This window comes from Clinocottus analis, unplaced genomic scaffold, assembly GCF_023055335.1.
Source record: "Clinocottus analis isolate CAN_PGR_092001 unplaced genomic scaffold, fCliAna1.0.p SCAF_21, whole genome shotgun sequence".
NCBI classification, from domain to species: domain Eukaryota; kingdom Metazoa; phylum Chordata; class Actinopteri; order Perciformes; family Cottidae; genus Clinocottus; species Clinocottus analis.
This window is the reverse complement of record NW_027175943.1, coordinates 2813110-2837643: the sequence shown is the minus strand read 5'-3', so window position 1 is coordinate 2837643 and position 24534 is coordinate 2813110. Positions and strand designations below refer to the sequence as shown.

General features: G+C 45.8%; 2 protein-coding genes across 2 annotated transcripts; both read right to left on the bottom strand.

The window, feature by feature from the left end:
- Window positions 1–337: 337 nt before the first annotated feature.
- cyld3 (cylindromatosis (turban tumor syndrome) 3) lies at window positions 338–7788 on the bottom strand. Its single transcript, XM_068588043.1, has 17 exons — window positions 7651–7788; window positions 7158–7386; window positions 6353–6470; window positions 5884–6041; window positions 5182–5718; window positions 4920–5025; window positions 4100–4605; window positions 3693–3858; window positions 3467–3608; window positions 3199–3321; window positions 2983–3074; window positions 2816–2879; window positions 2339–2552; window positions 2121–2229; window positions 1909–2027; window positions 1295–1514; window positions 338–1194 (listed from the first exon to the last, which is right to left on the bottom strand). The coding sequence occupies exons 2-17, from the start codon at window positions 7326–7328 to the stop codon at window positions 1010–1012; spliced, it is 3030 nt and encodes a 1009-aa protein (XP_068444144.1). The 5' UTR covers window positions 7329–7386; window positions 7651–7788; the 3' UTR covers window positions 338–1009.
- A 161-nt stretch (window positions 7789–7949) lies between these two features.
- On the bottom strand, window positions 7950–22185 carry LOC137792177 (adenylate cyclase type 2-like). Its single transcript, XM_068587709.1, has 26 exons — window positions 21953–22185; window positions 18632–19789; window positions 17305–17502; window positions 17031–17192; window positions 16398–16547; window positions 15806–15960; window positions 15548–15659; window positions 15312–15439; window positions 15055–15213; window positions 14776–14935; window positions 14117–14293; window positions 13811–13842; window positions 13513–13566; window positions 13198–13261; window positions 13010–13107; window positions 12835–12919; window positions 12545–12682; window positions 12382–12459; window positions 11678–11853; window positions 10982–11066; window positions 10717–10875; window positions 10091–10237; window positions 9883–9990; window positions 9646–9760; window positions 9330–9454; window positions 7950–9206 (listed from the first exon to the last, which is right to left on the bottom strand). Exons 2-26 carry the CDS (start codon window positions 19457–19459, stop codon window positions 9072–9074), a joined length of 3828 nt encoding a protein of 1275 aa, XP_068443810.1. The 5' UTR covers window positions 19460–19789; window positions 21953–22185; the 3' UTR covers window positions 7950–9071.
- Between the last annotated feature and the right edge of the window lie 2349 nt (window positions 22186–24534).

The window sequence follows — 24534 nt, the reverse complement described above, 5'->3', positions numbered from 1 at the left end:
CCTCGTGGTGTTTTAGGAGAAGCGTTTAAATTCTCCTCAAATCACTTTCCGTCGTAATGAACGTTTGGTATAAAAAAAGATATAATAAAATATAATATAATATATATATATATATATATATATATGTATATATATATATATATATATATATATATATATATATATATATATAAATATAAAAGATATAATCTTTAAGACAATTCTTTATGTCTTATTGATATTTTATGTATTATTTGGGGAGATTTTGGATGCACGACAATGCTCCTTGTATCTAATCTGCAGTACTGCAGAGACATTTTAGTACGATTAATAACAGAGAAACAAACAAACTAGCAGGTTAGTATCAAAGTATTTATTTGCAGCTTTATTATATCAAACAACCCGTAAGAAATACAAAAGTTTAAACATCAGAGTGCAATCTTCACAGTCAGTTTAAGGCAACGCTATTATACACACACATACTGACACGTGAAGGAAGCAGTGCAAAATGGAAGCTGTAAAGTGTGTTACATGTACAGGCACAGTGGTTCTGTACACCGAGAGCGTTATTGAGTTAAACTCTGAAGACCAGAACTGACACCTCGTACAACTGAGTCACCCTCGAGGTCGCGTTCCAGCGCTTCATGAGTTACCATTCTCGACTAGGAAGCTAGAAAACACACATCTCCTTTCTCACGTTTAGTTCACGTAGCTCATCCTCTACACTAGAGCCGCTGGTTGTTTATTACTCAGAACATTGAAAGGCACGAACTGAGGCTAAAACCACCCAAAAGTGTGAACAGGCCCTACATACAGTAGCTGACATGTTTTAGATGCTTTTGGTTTGAATGAAAACTTTATTATTCACTGGATCAAGTGACAAGGGTTCTGATTATCAATAACCTAAAGTTAAAGTGGATGTCATCTGACGGTTGGATCAGACAAAATTTTTGCATAGTTTCTGTGTGTATATGTGTGTATGTGTATGTGTATGTGTGTGTGTGTGTGTATGTGTCTCTGCGTGTGTGTGTCACTTGTACAGGCTGAGCTCAGGGCTGTGGTACAGACACATGTAGGCGTCGCAGAGCAGGCGGCGGGCGGACTCCTGCAAGGAGGCGGGGTCAACTCTGGCCAGCTCGTCCTCCGATAGGCCGAGGTAGCGGCCGACCTCTGGACAGGCCTTCACGTGGGGGACATTGAAGCCGTTCTCGCCGCCTGAAGGGACAACGAGAGAGAGATACGGGAAGCTGTAACCACCCTCGCTCAAGCGCCTTTTCCACCTCCACTGATCCGATCGTTGGAACGCGCGGCTCACCTTCCCGGTCGGCCATGCTGTCGAAGAACAGCCAGTCGGCGGGGCGTGGCCCGTGCCTGACGAAGCTCACGTAGTGGCTGGTCTCGATGCACGTCACGGCGAAGAGGGACATGCGCTGGCGGGCGCAGAGCGCCGGGCCGGACCACGGGCCGGACCACGGGCCCCCGGGGACGGAGACGCTAACGGGGGCGTGAGACGCCCGCTTCCTGTGACTGTGGACCTAAACGCCAGACGAACACATCAAACACACACCTCCTAATCATCACTACGGTTGTTATTGTCATTTCTTATCAATGATCGTTGCTTTTTGAACTCGACAAGTTAGTGTCAACCAAAATTCCACGACTTTAAACAAATTTCCCATGACTTTTCCTACTTTTAACTAAATTTTCATGACTTTTCCATGACTTTAAACCACATTTCCATGACTTTTAACTAAAGTTCCCATGACTTTTCCTATTTTGAACCAAATTTCCATGACTTTAAACAAAATTTCCATGACTTTTAACTACATTTCCATGACTTTAAACCAAGTTTCTACGAGCAAACATGTAGTAAAATCTGAGTGTAAACATAAAAAAGTGGTAAAGTATTTGAAAGAACCCTGCAGGTACCTGTGAGTTGCAGGTCTGGCAGTACTGCTTGATGTGACCTGGAGTGATGTCGGGGTCGTCGTAGCACTGGAGACACTCCCACTTAGCGACTGCCTGACAGATGCTGCACTGTCTCAGGGCTACAAACAACAACAACAGCTCATTTAAACGGCGCTACATCTGATATGCAGGATGGAAACTTAAAACACGTGATGAAAACTAGTTGTCCTCACTGTCGTCCAGCAGGTCGGTGATGTCCAGGCTGAGGGTCGGCAAGATGGCGTCAAACATTTTGAAGTCCTTCCCGAACCGGGGCATGAGCAGGAGGAGGCAGGAGGGCGCCTGTTGGGGGGGAGGGGTCAGAACAGAAGCGGCGGCATTGTTAGCGGTGCTTTTTCAGGGGGCGAGTAGCGACTCGACACGTGCGATGGCAGCTCGGTCGCTCCGTGACCTCGACAAACTTGAGGCCGGCGTGCAGGAAGGAGGACTCGAGCAGCGCCTGGACGCTGGCGACCCTCAAGCGGGGCGACGGCGAGGCGAGAGAGACGGGGGAGAAGAAGGAGCCGCCCGGGGAGAAGGGCGAGGAGGGCGGGGAAGGAGAGGGAGGGAGCGTCGGGGGGAAGAGCTGATAGAGGTGACCCTCCTGAGGGCGCCCGGTCATCGACCTGCGAGGAGAGAGACAGGGGATGAGGAGGGCGTAGCTTAAAACTGAACAAAGTCTGTATTTTAATATAAAATGTTTTGAAAAAAGAAACATCTAAAAGTCAAAGGAAAGTCTAAACGTCAGGTTTCTTCTTGCTCTCAAAAATTCTGTTCATCAACTTGAAACCCTGAGAGGAAGTTTTAAAGATTTAGAGTCAAGATGAGCTGTGTGATAATGACGCAGGCTGTGTGTGTGTGTGTGTGTGTGTGTCACAAGTGATGTCACCTGATCTTGAGGAGCGGCTCGACTCGGAGGAGCTGGAAAAGCTTGTTGAGGAACTCTTCAGGATCTGGTGGACAGAACAACAGCGGCGTGACAGCATTCCTCAGTCTGATCTCACACACACAGACACACACATACACCTGCAGCGCTAATGGAGGGCGGGCGGGTACCTTTCTCCTGGTTGGTGAAGCCCATGTCGGTATTGGCGGCCTCCAGCAGTCGTCTCAAGGCCATGGTCTTACTGGCGCACACATAGCCGTTCCTTCAAAACATCCCAGCACAGAATCACTTTAAGAACTGACAATACTACCACAACAAAACTACCACAACAATGACTTAGAGTTACTGGTGCTAGCGTAAAAAATAGAAATTTCCTACACCTTTACCTTCGCAGAGGGTTGACGATCTCGCAGCGCAGCAGGTCCTGAGCCTGACTGGAGTCCTCGTCGGTGCCGGAGTCCGGCGGCCAGAACAGAACCAGGTCAGCTGAACTGCAGCAGGAGAACAGACTGCAGAGAGGAACAGACCATCTCCATGAAAACACACACTTTTTTTTCCAGACGAGAGCTTTGAAAAAAACGGCTCCTGCATGACATCACAGGTCGAGCATCTGGCATGTTAAATATGTTCGGTATCTTTCACTGTCAGATCTACCTGAAGAGCGTGGCGTCCAGGTAGCAGGAGTTGAGGTGGCCCTGGATGCCTCTCTTCCAGCCGCCGTAGAGCTTGGCGGCCTCGTCCCTGTCCGGCGGCGGCGTGTGCTGCTCCACGCGCTCGCTGCCCCACTCCGCGAAGGCTGCGCAGGAGAGAGCGCGATGACGTCATGGAAGTAGTACACGGGGGTTACGTTTGAGTGCGCTCCGTCGGGGGCTCAACGCACCTATGGAGTTGCAGCGCTCCACTTGATTGACGGGCGTCTCAGGGGCGGGGAACCGGGAGTCGCGCCTGCAGTTGCGAAGCTTGACGAAGAGCCCTTTGTTGGGCGGGCAACGGAAGTGACGGTCGCCGAGGTAACTGCCGTCAGTTCCTGCAGACAACTCCTGGTCCTGACACACACACACACACACACACACACACACACACACACACACACACACACACACACACACACACACACACACACACACACACACACACACACACACACACACACACACACACACACACACACACACACACACACACACACACACACACACACACAGTTGCTACCATTAGCATTAGCTCCTGTAAACCGAGTTCCTAAACGAGCATAAAAACATCATCGTGGTGAAACTTTCTCCTCACCAGCTCGAGTCCGGCCACCGGCTCTGAGATCCCGCCGATCTCGCCGATCCAGCGGATGACCCCGAAGAGCGGCGGGTCGTTCACCTCCACCATGGAGCCCACCTCCAGCTCCGGCTCGCCCTCTGGTCCCGCCTCCTTGCCCTCTTCTGCGCCGTCGCTGCCGTCGGGCGACCTCAGCGGCGAAGGCGGGCCGTGGGCGGCGCCGTTGGTGTGCTGCTGCTGCTGCTGCTGCTGCTGCTGCTGCTGCTGCTGCTGCTGCTCGCCGGCCGGCGGCGACGCCGCCATGCTCCAGAGTTTGGGAGGCGGGAGCGGGGGCGTGGCCCTGTGGGGGGGTTTGGGCGGCGGCAGCGGAGGAGGTTTGAGTCCTGGTTTGCCGGGAGGCATCAGGGCAACCTTGGGAGCCGAGGTAGACGGCGACAGTGGGGCCGGCTTCGCGGCGGGCGGCGGCGTCGGCTTCAAATTGGGTTTGCCGATCTGGTGAGGAGTGTGACGGTGGGATTTGGGCTCTGGGGGACAAGAGCGAATGTCAAGTCTCCTGTGTAGCACCTTCACGACAACAAAATGCACTTTTAATGAACAAAACATAAAGTAGTCAGATATATGTGGGTTTTTAAACTTTGAAACCTTTTAACCTCATTTGATATGCTTTTCCTTCAGTTTCAGGGTCCTGGTGTTGCGCTCGCTCACTGAGACAACTAATGATTCTACAAGCAACGGGTTAATAAATAGCCATCCCTGAACACAACAGTGACCTCTCACCTGCTGCTGACAAACACACTGCAACACTAAGTGTCTGTGGCTTGTTGGGAAACAGCCGTACCTGTGGAAACTTTGTTGGCTGGCAGAAGTAGTCCGTAGAGAGGATTAGGAATGTGGCAGAGCGTCTCTCCCTTATAAAGGCCGCCCCAGTTACCGACAGGAGAGTCCTGTAACGCAGAGAGAGAGAGAGAACTTTGTTTGTAAGCCGGGAAACTTGTTATTACTTCAAATTTCATGCCTTCTTTTTGAGAGCGATGACATGCTGCCAATATTTAAAGTCTGTCTGGACTCGGTTTCATCCACCGCGTCGAACTCGCACTGACCAGCAGGATTCCCACGTACATCCCCGACGAGGACCGGCCGGGCATCGGGCCGCAGAAGCGCACCTCCCCTGCGTAGACGCCGCTCTCTAGGGGGAAGCACACCCGCTGGCCGACGTGCAGCTGGCTTTGGGCCGCTGAGGTGGGGGGCGCCGCCGACTCCGCCGTCCGGGAGAGGATGCCCAGAGACTGCGGCTGAGGGGGGCTGCCGGACTGACGCTGGTGGAGGTTAACGTGACGACTGTGATGCTGCTGCTGCTGCTGCTGCTGCTGCTGCTGCTGCTGGGGACTCGGACGGTCGTTGCCGCTTTGCCCATTGCTGTGCGGGTTGTTGCTGCCGCGGGGGTGCTGCTGGTGGTGGTGGTCTCGCTCCCGGTCGCGCTGCCGGGCTCGCTCGTGAGCGTCGGATGGATTGTTGCGCGACCAGCTGCGCAGCCGGATGTGGCTGACCGGCAGGAAGAGGCCGCAGCCGTCAGGGCAGCTGAAGAGCCGGTGGCCCTTGTAGGAGCCGTTGTTCGTCCCTTTACCGACCGCTGAACCCTGCAGGAGGGGCGGGTGGGGGGGGGGGGGGGGGAAATCGATCACAAAGGATTAAAGGAATACTCTCTTTCTCGAGCAGTCACTTAAATCCTAGGAAGCGTTTCTAAAGTGTTACCCTGTAAAATCCTCAACCGTACGAAGGGTTTCTTCTCTTGTCGTCTTTACCTTGAGCTGCACCCCAAACAGCGTGGCGTTGCTCCCACGAGTCACTGGCCCGACGTATTTCAGGTCGGCCTCTGCCAGCTCGTCCTGCTGGCCCATTTGGACCCACAGCGGAGACTCCAACGGCAACGCAGCCAGATTCTGCAGCTTGCCGGGATTACCTGGGAAAACACAACACAACGACCAGCTCAGGACAGAGGGAGGAAGCAACGGCTTTCACGCACTGCTCGATATCCTTAGAGCATTAAAATTGAGCCAGTTTGAGTGGAAAAAAAGGCTTTACTTCATATTTTCTACTTCATAAAATAGATCGAAAATGTAATTTTTCGCAGAACCTTTTGCGGTTCTAACAAAGGTAGATCAGAGGTGAGGCACAATAACAATCCCTATTGTTGCCCCCCCCCCCCCAACAACACCGACATGTTCATTGTCCTAATACAAGTAAGCGCAGTACTCTAGCTTATCGTATTACCCAGAAGTCTCAGGCGAACCTCTGGTTCACCGACGGGCTCCAACAGGCCGTTGAGGTCAGTCGGGACTTCGAGCAGGTACTTCCTCTCTATTTTTAACATGGAGCCATTGTCTAACACCTGAGGGGAAAACGGGAGGTGGAAAGAAAGACAAATGGGAGAGTTGAAGGTACAAAAACACACGACACTCAGAGGGGGTGAGATTAGGTGCCACCATTTGAACAAGGACTCAACAGCATGCGGTGGATACTCTCGTTTAAACTGCAGTCATGACACGAGGCACATTTTTATATATAGTTTCATATTATGCAGCCTTTTACACTGAAGGCCAGGTCTGACAGATAAGAATTTACTTTATTTAATAGAAGAAAAACATATTGTATAGTGTTGTTTAGCAAGTTTGCCTGGCGGGGATTAGCATTTCCTTTTTATATAATCTTATATGTTTTGTGTACTTCACAGTGTTTTATTCATCTTGTGTTCAGGTATGTGTGTGTTCAATGTTTACCTGTCTGGAAGACACATTTGCACTTTGGAGACAATGTAGTTTAGTAGTAGATGTAAATAAGTGATTAGTATGTTCAGTATAAATTAACTTCACACTAAGATCTCGATAAATAAATTACGTGGTTTCTCTACAAAGTGCCACAACATATACCACACCCAAAGATGTCCAATGCACGATCATATTTCTGCTTTAATATGACTAGTTTTCGTTTCTAGAAATAATTGCTAATTAATTCACATTGTAGCTTAATCGCCAAAACGAATTGTGGGTTAATTAAATGGGTTAATGTGTGTTAATACCTTGACCCAAGAGGAGTCGCCTCTGTTCTTGCTAGACTCTTGCTCCTGACAGATGTACCCCCGCTGCAGCAGAATGGTACCGTCCAACTGGTCCTGGACCTTCAGGTCGGTCGTGATCAAAAACACTCTTGGGGGGCGGCGCCGCTTGACTTGCTCGTGAGCCGCTGACATTTTAAGCGTGTCTTTCTCTGTCGCCGGTTCACAGAGCAATTAAAACCTTAATTTTTTCCTGTAATATTAAGAGAAAACTACATTAATTTTTTTAAATTTAAAACAAAACGTCAAGAGGGCCGCAGCGTCTATCCACCTAGCGACGGTGAATACAGGTGACGTTGACGGCAGTTAGCGAACCAACGGTCACTTTTAAACGTTCTACATTCATGTCCACGGACCAAGTTCGTTTGAGATAAAAACGTTAAACAGCTAAAATTACATGTCGTGCGAACAAACCACGCAGTTGACGTAAAACTAGAGGCGTTCATCAAACACTCACCAACTTCATGAACTCCAGCCGTCAACATTTCCCCTCTCATTTAAAGGAGCTGCGCTTCAATAACAAACCGCACCGTGAAGCAGGAAGCCGCGTGACAGACTCCGCCGGGAGCCAATAGCAAGTGAGAAAAGTTCCGCGGGGGTGAGGTTTTAGCCAATCAGAGCGCATGTAGGCGTCACGGATACTGGGGGAAATTCCACAGTTCTTGATAGGCAAGGTAAACACTATATATACTGTATTATATGTGAGAATGCGGTACACATAGTAGCTGTATAAAGGTACACAAATGACACCAGTAGTTGTGTTTTGCATCAGTTTATAAATAGAATAGAAAAATATTTCCCTATACTAAACATACTCAAACTCTTTATTTACATTCACACATCTTCCATCACAGAAATATATTACATTGCTTAAAAGGAGAACTGTTTCGTGAGCAATCAATAGTGCAGAACTCCCTTGAAAAAACAACAAAAACATGAAAGTGCAATGTCAAGTGTGCATTATCTGACTTATAGCAAAACACATCCATGTGCATCCGGGTGCAGATGTATTGCAGCAACATGTGTCAGTTTGGGGGCAGTAGTGAAATCAGTGAGCAACAACAGAGCGCTGACAAGTGGCTCCTTTACTTTGTTTTTTTTTGGTTTGTGACACTTTAAATAAAGCAGTATGCGCCTGTACATGTGTATGGGTGGTGTGAATGAGTTTGAATATTAGTCATTGGGCTTTGTAGGTAGAACTATGCAGGATTTAACAATAGAAGCGTAGATTAGCGTAAACAACAAATGTGTTGAGACGAATGTAGTGTTGTTCTACTTTACTATGAATGTTTTTTGTGACCCCTGACATTGTCCCGTCACCCCATTTGAGGCTGGGAACCACTGCGGTCACAGTTCTGTACCAGCAGACGAAACATTAAAAAAATAACAAGAAAAAAAAAAGAGCAGAGGATTAAATCGTAAATGCCGTTTCGCAGCTTTGTAAAAAACACTGCGGAGTGGGAAAACAGTTCCCTCTATCATATCCTTCATTAAACAACTGCAATCTTTGGCACATCTAAGACGGACAGCTTATTTCTGTTCCAATAAATTAGTCACACATGATCACCTGTCCGCCACGTTAAACGTGCCACAGCGATGATTTCAGATTTTATGTTCTCAGAATAATACAGTTAAAAGGTGCGCGTTGAGTAGAAAAGCTCCTTGCTGTCGGCCGCCAGCTGTCGTCTTTTTCCGACCGAACAGGGATTTTATTTAGTGTCTCATCCGAAAGACAAAGGCAGCTCCTTCACGGACGTAAACGGGGGGAACAGTTGATACATCTATCGCCTCGGCATCGAGTCAGTGGCGTGTCGGGTCAGACACCTCCCTGTCTGGTTCCCCGGACTCTTCAATATCAGGTGAGGAGTTCTACGGAGGTCAGAAGTGAGGAGACGCCGGGTCCGTATTCACAAAGTAGGTGGTGATTTCTCCTTTGCCCTTGACGTTGATGACCCCTCTGAGAGTGACGCTGTATCCCACGCCCTCCACCATCTGGGCCGTCTCCTCCGTCACCTGAGAGCAGGAAGAGAAGAAACGAGGCCTCAGCGCATGAGTACGTGTGACATGTAGCGTTAATAATCCAGCGTCCACAGGGATTTAAACACACAAGCGTCCTCTGTATCCTCCCTTGCCCACCTGGATCTTGTCCAGCACCCCCGTGCTGTCCATCCTGCTGGCCACGTTGACAGAGTTCCCCCAGATGTCGTACTGAGGTTTATGAGCTCCGATCACTCCCGCGATCACAGGGCCGAGGTTTATTCCTGCAGGGGAATTCACGGATTAAACATTCAGATCGGAGATTTACTGGGAGAATATCAGATCGACTGTAGTTTTAACATCCGTTTGCAAGACTAAAACACTTTTTCTAAGGAGAAAAAAAGACCAGTTGGAAGATTTGAGTCAGCTTATAATGGATTCAGAGTAAGAAACATAAAAGGTTTGTCGGACTCACCGATCCGGAGTTTGAAGCTGTTGAACGAGTGTGTGTTGATGAACTCCAGTTTGCCCATCAGAGCGATGGCGAACTCCACCATGCAGCGCAGGTGGGTGTAGGACATATCCACCTTCTGCAGGGGGAGCCAGAGATCACGTAAACGCAGGGCAAGGCGACTCAAGACCAGCAAGCGCTTGCTTTTAAAACATTGAGGACATTTCTCAATAATAATAGTGAATAATAAATGCAGCAAACCTTTTGTTCCTCCTCTTTAGGCGCGTGCCTCAGCCCCGCAGCAGCCATGTATGTACTGCCGATGGTCTTAATCTTCTCCACGGAGCAGAATTTCGGCTTTGAGAGAATCTACATGCGAAAGACAAAGACAGAGAGAGAGAGGAGAGACATTAGTTAGAGACGCGAAATGTGACACTGACAGTTTAAAAGTACATCGTCTTCCTCATACCTCATCAAAGTCTGATATGATCTCGTTGAGGAAGCGCAGGCACTCCAGACCGTCCCTGTTGGCGCTGCTCTCGCTGTAAAACTCTTTGAACTGAGGCACCGAGGCGAACATCACACACACGGAGTCATACGACTGGCTGTAAAGGTCCTGAAACACAAGTTTTAACATGGGAAAGGGTTTAATTTCACGACGACAAGCAGTCAAACCTGTTCAGCTCACGAATGACCTGAAAGATTTAATGAGCCCAAAACCATCGACGCAATCACAGCAATCATTTATAAGTGTCGGTTATTTTCTGAACGGTGGATTTCAGCTTCAGTGCTTAAAATACAAATTGTTATATAAAAACAGGCATTGTAATAACAAATTCCACAAAATCTATATCATTTTTCATGTTAAATTTGCTCAAAAGACCAACATACCCTAACTTTCTCTGGATTTAAAATGTATTAAGCCTTACAGCTTCACTCCCTTATGTTGCCCATCTTTCCTGCTGTTCTCACAAATCAATGTTTTCCTGTTTTGTAAATCCTGTATCTTCTATTTTTAACAATAAAACACCGACCTGGTCTGTTTCATATGATTGCTACGTGCCCTTCCAGATAAAAACAGCTGGTTTTCTTCACCTGGTTGCGAATAGTTTTGCCCATGAAGAAGGCGGCGACGTGGAGCGGCAGCACGTTCTGGAGGAGGAGTTTGTTGACGTTCTCCATGGTCTCCATCTCCTCCCTCTCCGTCTTGAAGCAGCGGTTCAGCAGGAAGTCGACGCGGCAGCCCAGCTCGTCCTGACAAAGAGAGAGAGAAAGAGGGAGAGGGAGAACATGCGTGATCACGAGGATACAAGTTAACACACTCTGTGAACACGTCCTGTATTGTAAAAGGCACACACACCTGTCTGGCCAGTATGAGGCATACGATGTAAAAGATAACCAGCCACACCCCGGACATGATCTGAGGGTCCTTCAGTATGCCTGGCCTGGAGAAACAAAACACATTTTTCACATAAGCTACCATCTCTCTCCATTTTTTCCTCACCATTTCCATCACATATGAGAGTGTCTTGTGTCTCTCAGTCAATGAGGCCTGACCCCCCCCTCTCCCACCCGACCTCGCTGGGCTCTGATACAAAAAGCTCTTGAATAAATGATCTGAAACTCCAGACAAGGATTCACAATCTGGACCCCGAGAGCCGGACAAAAGGCAGGAAATCCAACACCTCGGCTGAGCCGGGCGGAGCCAATGTGGACGAGTGGAACGTGAACTTCAGCAGGATGACTGAGAGCCGGTGTGGACGAATGTGCATTCATTACATGCATCTCGTTTGCAGCAGCTGGTTCATCAACACAATGTAACACAGACAGAATGTTACATCTTGTTCATTTCTTCCCAATTAAACTGAACAACAGTAGACAAAGCTGATAAGTCTGACTTTACACTTTGCTTTCCTGTTGAAGTTGTGTCTGCTTTATTGCTCTTTTGTTTGTTATTGTCCAAATTATTTAAATTATTTCCCTCTGTTGACATTCTTTATGTCTTCATTCCTTCACTTTAATTAGTAAAACACGGTGATGTTAAAACGTCTCTCACTTGGTGTCGTTGTAAAGCAGGTCCACAAGGCAGGAGGACCTGGCGGCGTGGACATGGAGGAAGAGGGCGAGGTAGACCACCACGGCCAGCGTGAGCAGCAGAGCCTTCACGGACAAGCACGTCCTGACGAACACGATGACTCCCAGCATGGCCAGCAGGCAGCAGTACAGGTAGTACTGGATGTGGGCGGAAAGAATGCTGCGTTACGAAGATCAAAGATTAAAGCTCGCGCTCAACATCCACACTCATAAAGAGTCAAGTGAAGAGCTTTTCTTGGTGGGGGTTATAAACTAGCTTGAAGATAGAGAGAGAAAAGCTTAGAATACAGTTCTGCGTTATCAGTGAGGAAAGAATTAATGAAAATGTTTTATTGCCCTTCGACAGCAGCGTGAGATGCCTGACGTGTTCTACTAAAAGCCGCCTGGAAACTACGTTACCCAACCAATGACGTACTCTTTGATAATGGAAAGCAGCTCGTGTGAGAGGAGGATGAACTCATTCACAAGTTATTTAATAGCCAATGTTTTTAATGTTCACGCAAGAGAAGTTACAAAAATGCTTGAGTGTGCTGCCAATTGTAGTTCTTTGAGAAATGACAAATCTGAATGTGCGGGTCAGAAGTGGTTTGCCATCCGTGCATCTCTAATCTAAGACATGAAACATGGATGAATAACAATGATAAATGAGCATTTGGAGGAACTCACAGGCCCAGTGTAGAGTTTGAGGCCCTCCAGCTCTGTGTTGTTGGTAATCGACGTGCAGTTGTTTCCAGGGAGGAAGAACTGAGAGACAAAAAGAAAAACTTTTTCCAAAAAATGATTCGATAGAACGACAAGAAATGACGGGGGAGGCAGAAGAGGAGCTCACGTAGTTGAGGATGGCCATCATCAGGGTGATGAGCACACACAGGATGGCCACGAACAGCCGCAGCGCCGCCCTGGAGGAGACGCCGCGGGACAGCCCCGAAATCCACTGGACACTCGGCGGCATCTTGGTGCGCCATTTCTAAAAAAAAACAACACGAAAATGGGTTATTCGCATCTTGAATGATCGTGAGCAGAATGTAGTTTCTTCACTTTTTCTCCCGTATTTGACGAAAAAGCAGCTGTTGATGGAGATGCTGAGAGTAAACCAGATCAACTGGACCACTAATTTACCTCCAAGTATCCGGTGAAAGCGACAGACAGAAGCAGCACCAGCACAGGGAAGGTCACGCCGTACGACACGGCCATCTCGAAATTACTGTGAGGGGTTAATTGCAAGTTATTGTGAGTTGTGACAATAAAGATTCAGAGCGTAATGAGTTCGATGACGTGAGAATCCTCGACTCACTTTGCGGAGACGAGCATCTGGACGGCGAAGATGGTCACGAAGACGAACGCGATGCAGCTCATTGAGTGGTGCAGACCCTTGACCTCTGAAAAGCTGAACTGGGAGACAAACGGTTTATTGAGTAAACAGGAATAACTGTTTCGCAAACACACACGGAGATACTGCGCATCCCAGCTCGTGAAAGCCACCTCTTTCTCCAGACTCCAGTCGTTGAACAGCAGAGTCAAGCAGTTGAGCTTTTTGGTTTTCCTCCTTTTGATAGAAAAATACAGGATGAAAAGTCAAAGGATGGATGGACATGAAACAAACTGCAGACTGGACAAATACAGAAGAAAGTCAGAGTGTAAAATAAGGGAGGAAGCAAAATGATGATCTATATCTACAAAGATCTGTAATTCTTTCTCAAAAAACAATGTTCTTCCTCTCGTCTTGTCTCGTCCTTCAGAGCGTATTTATTTTGCTTTTCCACCAACTTTAAACGATTTAAAACAGATGAAACTTACACTGCATTGTCCAGTGTGTCCAGTGATCCCCGAACCTGATTATCCACGACCAGACTGGAACAAAACAAGAACACATTAGAAACAGCTTTTCACTAAAAACAGTGTTCTGTATTCCTCATCCCACGAGTGTGTTTTAACAAGGAGAAAAAAAACAGAGCACTAGTTTAGGAGTAAAAGTGCTTATGTACACCTAAAAGAACGCTACATGCTTTATTCTGATGCTATCGATGCTACTAATGCTACTGATGTGGAGTAATGCTGCCGTGCTTTGCATATTTTTTCAGATGCGGGAACTTACCAGTTGGGGTTGTTCTGGCAAGGCGGCTTTTCCTGAAGCACACACACACACACACACACACACACACACACACACACACACACACACACAGACACACACACACAGTCAACAGAATGCATGAACAAATGTCACCTCTTTCAAATAAAGAATAAAATGTCAAACACTGGTGAGAGCCCGACAAAAGATCAGAAGACTGTAATAAAGATACTAAATAATAGATGATAAAGGTATTTTAACTTGTATGCAGGGATCAATGTGTGGGAGAAACTAAGCAACAAAAGGCGGGAGAGCAGCACAAATACATACTGTCGACCCCTGTGGTTGGTTCACGGAGACGTTGGCGGGAACGGACGGCTTCTTGGAGGGCGTGGCGTCAGGGTTGCTGAGGTCGGCGAAGGGGTGGATGTTCCTCCAGGACTGCAGGTACTGAGACATCCGCATCGACGCCCGCTGCCGGGAATCGCCCGCCGTGAGAGTGTTTGCCTAAAATCCAGATGGAGACCACTTTGTTTGAAACTCTGGATTGGGATTTGTCTCCCTGCACATCCCTCAGCCGAGAGTAGCAGCAATTTAGGAGATTGAAAGCACGTCTGCAGATGTTCATGAGCTTCACAGATTTAACTCCTCTCGTTCTTGACCAAGCTTTTCAAAGTCACGCTTCTCTGTATACTCACTTACAGTCAGGAAGTTTACCAGATTAACCTAAAATTAATGCAGACATCATACAGAAACTTGACATCTCAGATTGCCAATTCTGTATTCAATCAGAAGTACAATTTAAAATGTCTTTACTGTTTTGTGGTTTAAATTTAGTTCAAGTAAAAAATAAAAGAAGTAAATACTTCTCTACATATAATATGTTGTGTTGACCGTAAAAGTAAACCAAAGAGTACATCATTAAAGTATTATTTCTGTGTTCTAAAAGTACACAAATGAGACACAAAACATCTCTGAATAAAGCGCACCAGCTTAGGCCTCCTGATGATTCTGTCCTGCATGTGTGGGTCGATCACCAGGAACGTTTTTCTGTCTTTGAGAAGACCGTCCCGACTCCCGCCGTCCGTATTCTCTACTTCATAAGCTCCGTTCAAGTGCTGCAACGTCTCCTCTGTGATATGGACCCGCCTGTTAATAGTAGTCGTGTTAGAAAACACAAATTATGACATCAAACGAGACCAGAGAGGCCTCTCCATCATCCACACACCCACTCTGAATCTGTATTATCTCCGAGCAGACTTTCTCACCCGGGAAGACCTCCAGACTCCATGTGGTTGGCTAACGTGACGTCATGTGACCACACGTCGTACTGCCACTTCTGCAAGCCGATCACGCCGCAGAGCACGTTGCCAGTGTGGACGCCCACCCGCATGCTGATCTCGACCCCCGTCGCCTCTCGCAGTTTACTGCGGGGAAAGATACGAGTAAAATCAGAATGTGAGTGTCATGAAAAATGTGTTTCATAATAAAATTGTCAATAATCCCAGGAGCAAAAGAGACCGACCTGATGGCGGTGCACATGTCCAGACCCATCTGAACGCAGTTCCTGGCGTGGGTTGGGATGGGGTCGGGTAGACCAGAAACACAGTAGTAGCAGTCGCCCAAGATCTTAATGCGGAGACACCCGTTCTTCTGCAAGGGGAGAAGAGAAGAGAGAGAGTGGGAAGAGTCAGGAATTAGCTGGTTTTCCTTTGTGACAAAGCTGAAGTTTTTTTTTCATTTCGGGTGTGCTGCTGTCACCTTGGCGATGTCATCAAATCTGCCGAAGAGCTTGTTGAGCACGGCGACCAGCTCCTCTGGCGTGCAGCTACTCGCCAGCTTCGTGAAGCCCACGATGTCTGCGTACAGGATGCTACACGGACACACAAAGACGCCGCTAGTTACGGAAACACCTGACCGCCACAGTTTGCACAAAACTAGCTAAAGTGACTGGTCCAAATATGATTTTGAGTACGCGCTGTCCCTTTAAGACCGCTAACGACGGGGGGCGGTCGTCACCTGACGTCGTTGTGCTTGCGTACGTAGAGGCTGTGGAAGTTGTGGCGGTGGGACTCTTTCTTCCCCTCGCTCTGGGGCTTGAAGAGCTTGTTTATGACCTCGGTTTTCAGCTCCATGGCGATGTACCGCGGCAACACCGACAGGAGGAGCTGCTCCTGTTGCAGAGGACAAGGGAGAGGGGGGCGGAGAGGAGGGTGATGAGCTTCAGACCTGAGACACTTTGACAATCTGTTCACAAAGGCTGTAAAAGAAATTGGTGTCCCCTTGATGCCGTGTTTACCAAGTGGAACGTGTTTCATCTATTTGTTTACCCGCCGTGAATGGTGTCTATTTGGCTTTGTCTAGTCTGTAGCTGCCGGGCATCGGACGAGTGAATGATTAATCTGTTGGCCAAATAGCCAGAAAAGCATACAGTAACTAAAACCCAGGCCGTCCAGGTAAAGGGCCTCCTTTAATGAGAGCGATTACACGTAGCGATTTTTAAATTGAACTGAAACAAGAGAAAAAAAAGATCAAATAAGAGCTGCTTTCTTCTCCTTGAGCTTAAGAGATCATTTATTATGTATAACGTGCTTGAGGCCAGTGGTCCAACCTGCTGATATTTCCTGATTTCCTTCTGGGAGCGTATGGCGCTGAACTGTTCCCTCTTGTGATTGGATATCCTGCGATCCTGCTCGGTGATCCACAGATGGAAAATCCCGACGCAGTTGACGCACACAAACAGCAGCGCGTTCGCCACCAGCTGAGAGGTGAAGGCAGAGGGAAAGCAGAGGAGGGAACGTGTACTTCATTAATCGCAGCTTTCGACACAATCAATGTCAGAGTTTTGCTAAGGAACGTGGACGTTGTTGCTTTGAATTTGTGTACGTTGTGACTGGGATTTATAACTGAAAAGCTCACTTCTACTATGTACTCCTGACTTCTGCATGAACCCACAGACTGTGATGCAGATCTTTTGCATATGTTCCGTTTTGTGCAGTGTGACCGCTGCTCACAAAGCACAAAGCAGCATTATGCCGAGTGAAACCCCACACGAGGGATTTCAATTTGGACGCTGTTCTCTTTCATTTGCAAATATTTGTCTACATTTACATTTAAAGCCTTATTCCGTACACATATTTGCTTTTCGACCATGACTCAGCATTAAATCTCCCCCTTGTTTCAAGTCTGTGTGCAATGCTAAGCTACTATTTCTGTTTCACGATAATCCGCTCAAATCCTTTACCTGCACCGCCAGCTCGGGTGTCTCCGGCTGTGTGACGGGGACGTACACGCTGATGATGATGATGTGCGAAAGGCTGGTCCCGATCCCGACCATGAGGGCCCAGGCCAGAGAGAGAGGCAGCACCGTGTACACGCTCAGGGAGAGGAAGAGGAAGAACGCCACCTGAGGAAGCCGGGAGGAAGGAACGGCGAGAAGATGTTGAAGAGCAGTGAGAGGGGAAAACAAAACTCATTATTTCGCTCGGTTTTCTTCTTTTTTGTTGCTTCCTCTTCACCTGTTCCCACGTGGTGACAGGTCCACCGGTGAAGATGAAGACGATGGCGACGACGTACAGCGTCCCCCAGACGAAGAGGGCCAAGGCTCCGCCGCAGCGCCTCACTGTGGCCAGCCAGGGCAGGCAGACGAGCAGGCCAGCGCTCAGGCAGAGAACCACGCACAGCACCGACAGAGCGGCTATGTGGACGTCGATGTCCTGCGCGGAGATGAGCGAAAAGCACACGTTTAGAAAAAAAACAAAACAACAATGCTCTAATTCATACTCTCCTCCTGGCTTTGCTGTTAAACGGGTCGGCGTGTGAAGCATTTAAAGGCGGTAATGTCTTAATAAAGGTTTTCTTTTCCACTGTATAGATGTGTCACTAGGAGTGGTAAGAAGTGATGTCAACGCAGACGCAGGGAAATGTCACGTTATTGTGCAGTGGCTATGACTTATCTGGCGTTTATTTTTTTCCTGGTTTGACTCAGCAGTTTAATATATTCTAAAGGCACCTGTCACGAAGGACTGAAATGAAAATGCCTTCATTTATCAGACATCCAAAAGCCAGGTTGAGCTTTCAACAGCTGGCGCGATGCTTTTTAATCTGCTCCTGCCATGGGAAGGGAAGGTATTTTTTATTTTGCTGCAATAAGACAACAGAACAGGCGATGCTTTTTATAATAACTGCACGTTATGACGTATTAGTTCAGTATGTGTGAACACTTAATTTATCATTTATAAAGCCTTGTTCTACACTTTATAAAAGATGGATCCACTGTTTGTAAATGAAGTACTATATAATGCGTCATAGCGTGCAGTTGTTATAAAGTGTGAGCGCTTATTTTAGTTATAATATTTGGACTTTTAGAGGCAGCAAGTGGCTTAGAGAAGTTTCTCTCTGGACCTTTGGCTCGGTAAAGTGAGTTCAACAGGTTATTTGTGTGGCACAAACTTTAGCACAAGTACTGGATGTAATTCTATAAATAAAGGACAAAGCTCTGTGTGATTGGTTGGCCAACCAGCAGCACTCTGATCTTTTGAAAGGGTTTAAGATAAACTTCTTCATTACGTCCTGTTACACTTTTGTTATCTGCAGCAGTGTCAACAATTCAAACGTTATATTCACATACATGCATATAGTTCTCACATGTGTAACTGTGTTTTAACTTTAGTCTAAAAGTGGACAAAATGTGCCATTTTGTGTCAGAAGATAAAGCACAAGTTCCTCCAATTTAAGTATAATTTGATTTGACAAAAACCAATATGTATTCAAACAGATATAAATGAATGCATGTGTTTACAAACAGAGCACACATCCCCCTCACACACTCTCTGCATGCCTCACCCTTCCTGTGGTGGGAATGAGGACGATGATGGCCACGCAGAAGGCCAGAGACAGCACCAGTCCAGACAGCATGGCCGGTGTCTCCTCCACGCACTGCAGGAACGCCCTGTGGAACGCCTGGTAGCAGCAGCACACCCCCTCTTTCACGCTCTGCCTGGACCGGGTGCTTCGCCGGTCCTCGTCTCCGCACTCGTCGTCCCACCTGACGTCGATGCTGTCCCGCATTGGGCCGTAACGAAACACAACGTCGGGGAACACGGGCGAACTGCAGTCTGGAGAGTTTTCCCGTTTCGGCCTGAAGTCGCTTCTACCGTCAACTGTACTGTGTTTGGTGTCTTTGACCGAAGGATTTAAACTGGGTTCAGAAGAACCAACGGGAGTGATGGTTTCCGTCTTTTCACCAGAGCGTCCATCGAGCTTTGACGACTTTTTGTCATCGACGTCGGCGCTGTTGTCGGTGCGTGGCGTGTCAGGTGACGAGTTGACCACGGCGTCATGACCCTGAGCCTGCGGGGTCACAACTGTTCCCTTCAACAAAGGGTTGGCCTCGAGGGGTGCGGGCGCCCGCTCTGCTTTAGCCACGCCGACCTCAACGGAAACCTGGGATTCACTGAGCCCTAAGTCATTTAATTTGCTTTTTGAGCTGTCGCTTGCTCTGAAAATGTTAACGTCTTTGCTTACTCCGCCTTTAGTTTGACGGAAGTCGTCGAGCTCCATGATGTCGGCCTTTCCAGCACTGGAGACGACCACACTGTCCGGCACAAAAGCCATCGGAGCTTCCTCTCCGATCCTCCCCTTTTCCTGAAAATCTTGCGACTTATCCGGCATCGTGACTGATTTGTAAGCGACGTCACCGTCTAGTTCTCATGTTAAATACACACTTTACTTCTTTTTCTTTTTCCCCCCCTCAGGTGTTGTTTAAGTTCCACTGTTGTCTGCGTGTCAGATGAAATCCAAACTTTTCCAGTAGGAGTCCAGCTCCTGTTTTGAATCCTCTCGGACAGCTACAAAGATGTCATCAAAATAGACGATGATGAGAATTGTGTTCGTTCTGAGGGGGTGTAGATCGGTTAAGGTCCAAAAAAACGCTGGTAAGGAATCTTAAGATGGAGCACAATCTCCTTTGACAAGTGCCGTTGCATGCTGAATGGCGTCTCGCTGCCAAGAAAAAGACAAAAGAAACATCAACAATCAGCACAGGGCAAAGAATAATAAACTAATGTTAAAGTATAAATTCCCTGCTGAAATGTTTTCAGCTGAGAGACTGCACTTGTGTCTGTGTCGCAGCAGCAAAGCCCAATAACGAGTGCATGGAAGTCATACCTGTGCATGGTTCTAATGCCAGTTTAATGAACAACTTCTTTTAGTCATTTCCCCATTATGCAAAACTTGTTCGTCCAGCTGCATGCTCTTCCCCTGACACACACACACACACGCGAACACACTGTTCAGGTGTGTTCAAGTGACATGTGAGCGACGCGCCCAGTGCAAATTAAACACATTTTTTCCAGTCACCACCAACATACACTCAGGTGGTTTGCTTCTAATGTGGAGTCTTCTCCCCAGTCACATGACTGCTCAGACTGCCGTTGTTATACCTTGCCGGCTCCAATGTCACCATCGATTCCAGGATTAAAAAGAATAAATAAAAAATCTCCCTTTAATCTGTCTCTTTGGCCACAGGTACACATCTGATTTAAAAGCAAAGCCGCAGAGGGATTTAACAGTAATTCATCTGCTCATCGTGATCAACCTGCCCCGGTGTCGCAGATCAACCTTTCACATCACAGACAATCTGGTTTCTTTCACTGAAGTCTTTTTTTTTTTTTGAGGCTGACGCACTTTTCACTGGAACGTTACCCGCTGACCACAGTACATGTATTGTTGTTGCACTGGTGTCCCTTTTCCCGGCCTGCTGGTTTCACTACTCTGCGCAAAAAGAGGGGTTTTCCACAACTCACTCAGACTTTAAAAGAACGAAAACAAACATGCCGTTGCTGCTTGGAGGTCATGATGGATAGAGTGGAAAAAAACAAAAACTACAATTTTGTGCAACACAGATCCCATCATGCATCTCTGAAGGGTCTCGTTAAGTTAGATGCTTCGTTACATCCGGTTGGAGTTTTGTTCTCTACAGTGCAAAACATTTATATTCACATTAAAAAAAGGAAGTAACGTGCTTTCACTGTTTTTTTGTTGTTGTTGCAGGTAAATCGTCGTGTGCACGGTTTTCATTCGTGTCACTGTTTTGTGGGAAAGAGGAAGTCATGCAGGAGTTGATGCACAAGAATGTTGTGGTGTTTTAGAAGAACGGGTTTAATGCTCTATTTCCTTGACCTCCAGCCAAACTCTTTTAGCAAAGTGCTTGTGTGCGTAACAGTAATAAACTGTAGCCGAAAAGTGTGCAACACAACACGACTACCTTCCTCATAATCAATCAATAGTGGGGTTAGTAAAGTTTTGATTTTTTACAATCTCACAGAGCCGAAAGGATTACTAAATCGCTGGAAAAATTATATTTAGTTCAAGCAATGGTCACTGAAAGAATGCCACATCATGTGGTAATAAAAATGCATTTAAAAAGTTAGAAATTAAACCAGGATTATTGTGTTTTCTAGTAAGCAAGTATTAATCTGGTGATGTGCAGGGCAGAAAAAAGAGCTAAAATTGATCAAAAAGTGAACATCTTTCCATCTAGATTGCATACAACACGGTTTTGTATTTAAATATATTTAGCTAGGGACCCGCTTCACAATGACATTAACTCATTAAAATGTAGTTGAACCATTCTGTTCCTGACTATTGTAACCATCAACTTTTAAAACAATTATTGATGAATCTGTACACTATTTTTCTTAATTAATCCATAAACCTAGCTTAAGTTGCCCACAGTGAAGTTCAACAACTAACTAGCTAGTTAGCTAACCTAACTAGTTAGCAAGCTTGTTAGGTTAGCTAATTAGGTCATAGTTGATTGACAGTTTGAACCAACCACCAAAATACATAGTTAACTAGAACATACAGTATATATATATATATATATATATATAACTTATCATAACTTACTATATTTTTTAAAGCAGGTTATTATAACAAACAAGCAAACGTAATAACGTTAAACTTCTTGTGTAACTTAGCAAACTTTAAACCAGTTTTTTCAGTGATTCTAGTGATAAAATATGTATAAAAACATGAATTTGTATCGGTATTAAAAGCTGAGTGCTTGACGGAACCGAACAAATGTTAAACACAGGGTGAGGACTTTAACAAACATGTTGAAACAAGAGCAGAAGTTGATATGAGGATAAATAACATTCCTACCTCATTGTTTATGAACGTTAACGTCTGTTGGGCTCATTTCCTCCGTCAACGGCCGTTGCCGTGAAAGACGACTCGGACACATTTTAACCGTTAAAACCGGATAAAACCGGATAAAACCGTCAACGTTTATGTAAAAAAACGTCGCTCCTCTCAGAAGTCCCAACTCACGGACGTTGTTGGTTCCCGTCGGGAGGTCCGAGGCTCGGGCGGCGGGCTGCGGTGCGCACGAGCGAGTCTCGCGCGTCTGTGTGCGCGCGTGAGAGGGTTCGAGAGAGGAGGCAGGTGTATGCGGCGCGGGGGCGCGCACACAAATCACGGGCACGAGCGTTGTGGTCCAGCTGATAGGATGAGACAAACAGAGAGGGATGGAGAGAACAGAGCGGTGTTTGCTCTTTAAAAACAACAACAACAACAACAACAACACATTGCATATAGTCAATATTGAGCTTTAGTGCTTCAGTAGAACATTTGAGGTACATTTTTTCTTTTCATTCCACTTTTTAATTCTACTTTAGGCTACTTTTTAGAAGAAAATGTTGTATGTATTACTTTTCCTTCATTACAATAAATTACATCTTTAGTTAGAAATTAAGATTTTTTTTAACCAAAAACATACATAATTAATTATGAAATTCAAGTACAGCTGCAACAATTAGTTGATCAATTAATTTGCTGACTGACAAAAAATGATCTTGCATTCAATATTAGTTAATACAACATACTAATCAGCAGATTAAGCCATAATGAAAATAAGAAATAGTTCAAAGTTCAAAATGAGCTTCATCTGAACCCACTTCAACTGTAAAATCATGCTTTTACATGAATGCATGAGTAATAATAACGTCATTATATATAATATATATATATAATGATAAAAAATAGCATAACAGTAAAAAGAGACATTTTCTGCATTGAGTACTTTTATTCTTAATACTTTCAAGTACTATATGTCTATATTTACTGTAAGTAGCAGTACTTTAACTTAATGTATTTGTACAGTATGGTAGTACTTCCTCCATCACTGACTCATATAATACTTAAGGCTTATGTAACATCCCAACAATACATGGATGAAGGTTATATTGTTTTACAGAGGTGTTGATTCAACTTGGTGATTATTTTGGAGGCTGCATGTTTGAGGAGCTGTATTATTAATTAAATAGTTCCTATAACTCACATTTATGACTCAGGTTGGACAGAATTTCATAAACTCACTACACACATGATGCATTCAATGAAACAACAAGCAAGTCGTGACCTACAACGTATAGGAAAACAACAACTTAAGGAACAATGACAATCCTTAAGAGATGGAACATGTTTGTCTAACAGCATGAAAACAGATAGTCCTATATGTCTTATTGCTGTGCTAATATTTCCCTATATCGTCAAACAAGCAATTTTACAGCATCGGCAAACACACACACACACAGACACACGCACACACACACACAAACACACACACACACACACACACACACACACACACTCGTGTTGTTGTGAAGACGGTAACACTGCAGGCTTTAGGGCCGGATAAAATGTAATTACATGGATTCAAGTAAAGTAATTCTGAGGTATAATTGTACGTTATACTAGTTCCATTTCAGAGGGAAACATTGTACTTTTGACTCAATTTATCTGATCTAAAAGTTCAGCTATACTTTGCAGATTATGATTATTAACACAAATATAAGCAGCAAATCATGTTATTTTATGTTAAAACAAACAACTAAACAGTCAAGAGATCAAACATGTGTAATATTTACCAACCTGCACATTTACAAGAATATGGGTTGCACTTTCACTTTCTTTTCATCTTTCTTTCTTTAAAAAATGATTTATGCTTTCAACGACTTCCTTTAACTAAGGAATTTGGCCACCATTCCAATAAGTAGATTAGAATAAAGTACAGTGAAGGCAACACCAAACTGAACAAACAGTGGATAAGATGTATGCAACACTGCATTTTTTATTGCATAATGAGGTAAGGAAGAGTTCCAACTCTGACTGATATGAAAAATTAACACATTGTCAAAGACGCTGCAGAAACATGCAGAAATCTGGTGCAGGTTGGTGCATGTTAGGAGGCTTTCACCCCACGCTCCTGGAATGCATCAATATTCCCAATTTATCATTTTCTAATTAACTTCAGACCTATTTATAACAGGTTTTCTCTTCTTTTTTTTACCCTTCTCATCTGTCAAAAGTGGAGTTTTGATGCACTGGCCTGTCAGTTGCCTGCACTTTTCTATTACTGTGAGTTATGCAAATATGTGTGTTTCAAAAATAGCCTTCAAAGACCGCCAGCTGCCAGCCGCCCTGCGTGTGACATTAACTTACATTATAATTGAACTCCTATAGTGGTGAATCAGACGTCACTGGGCGAGTCAAATGGGCGAATGTCTTGCTGATGTTCCCGAAATAGACGCGCTGTCTGTTTCCACCATTGTTCAAGACTCACCCAACTGGAATATGGATCTATTCTCAGAAGGAGGCGTCGTCAGTGAAGTCCACAAACACAAACAAGGCGCTCTATTTTGATGTGTAATAAACGCCCAGATATGCACAAAAAGACGTGCACA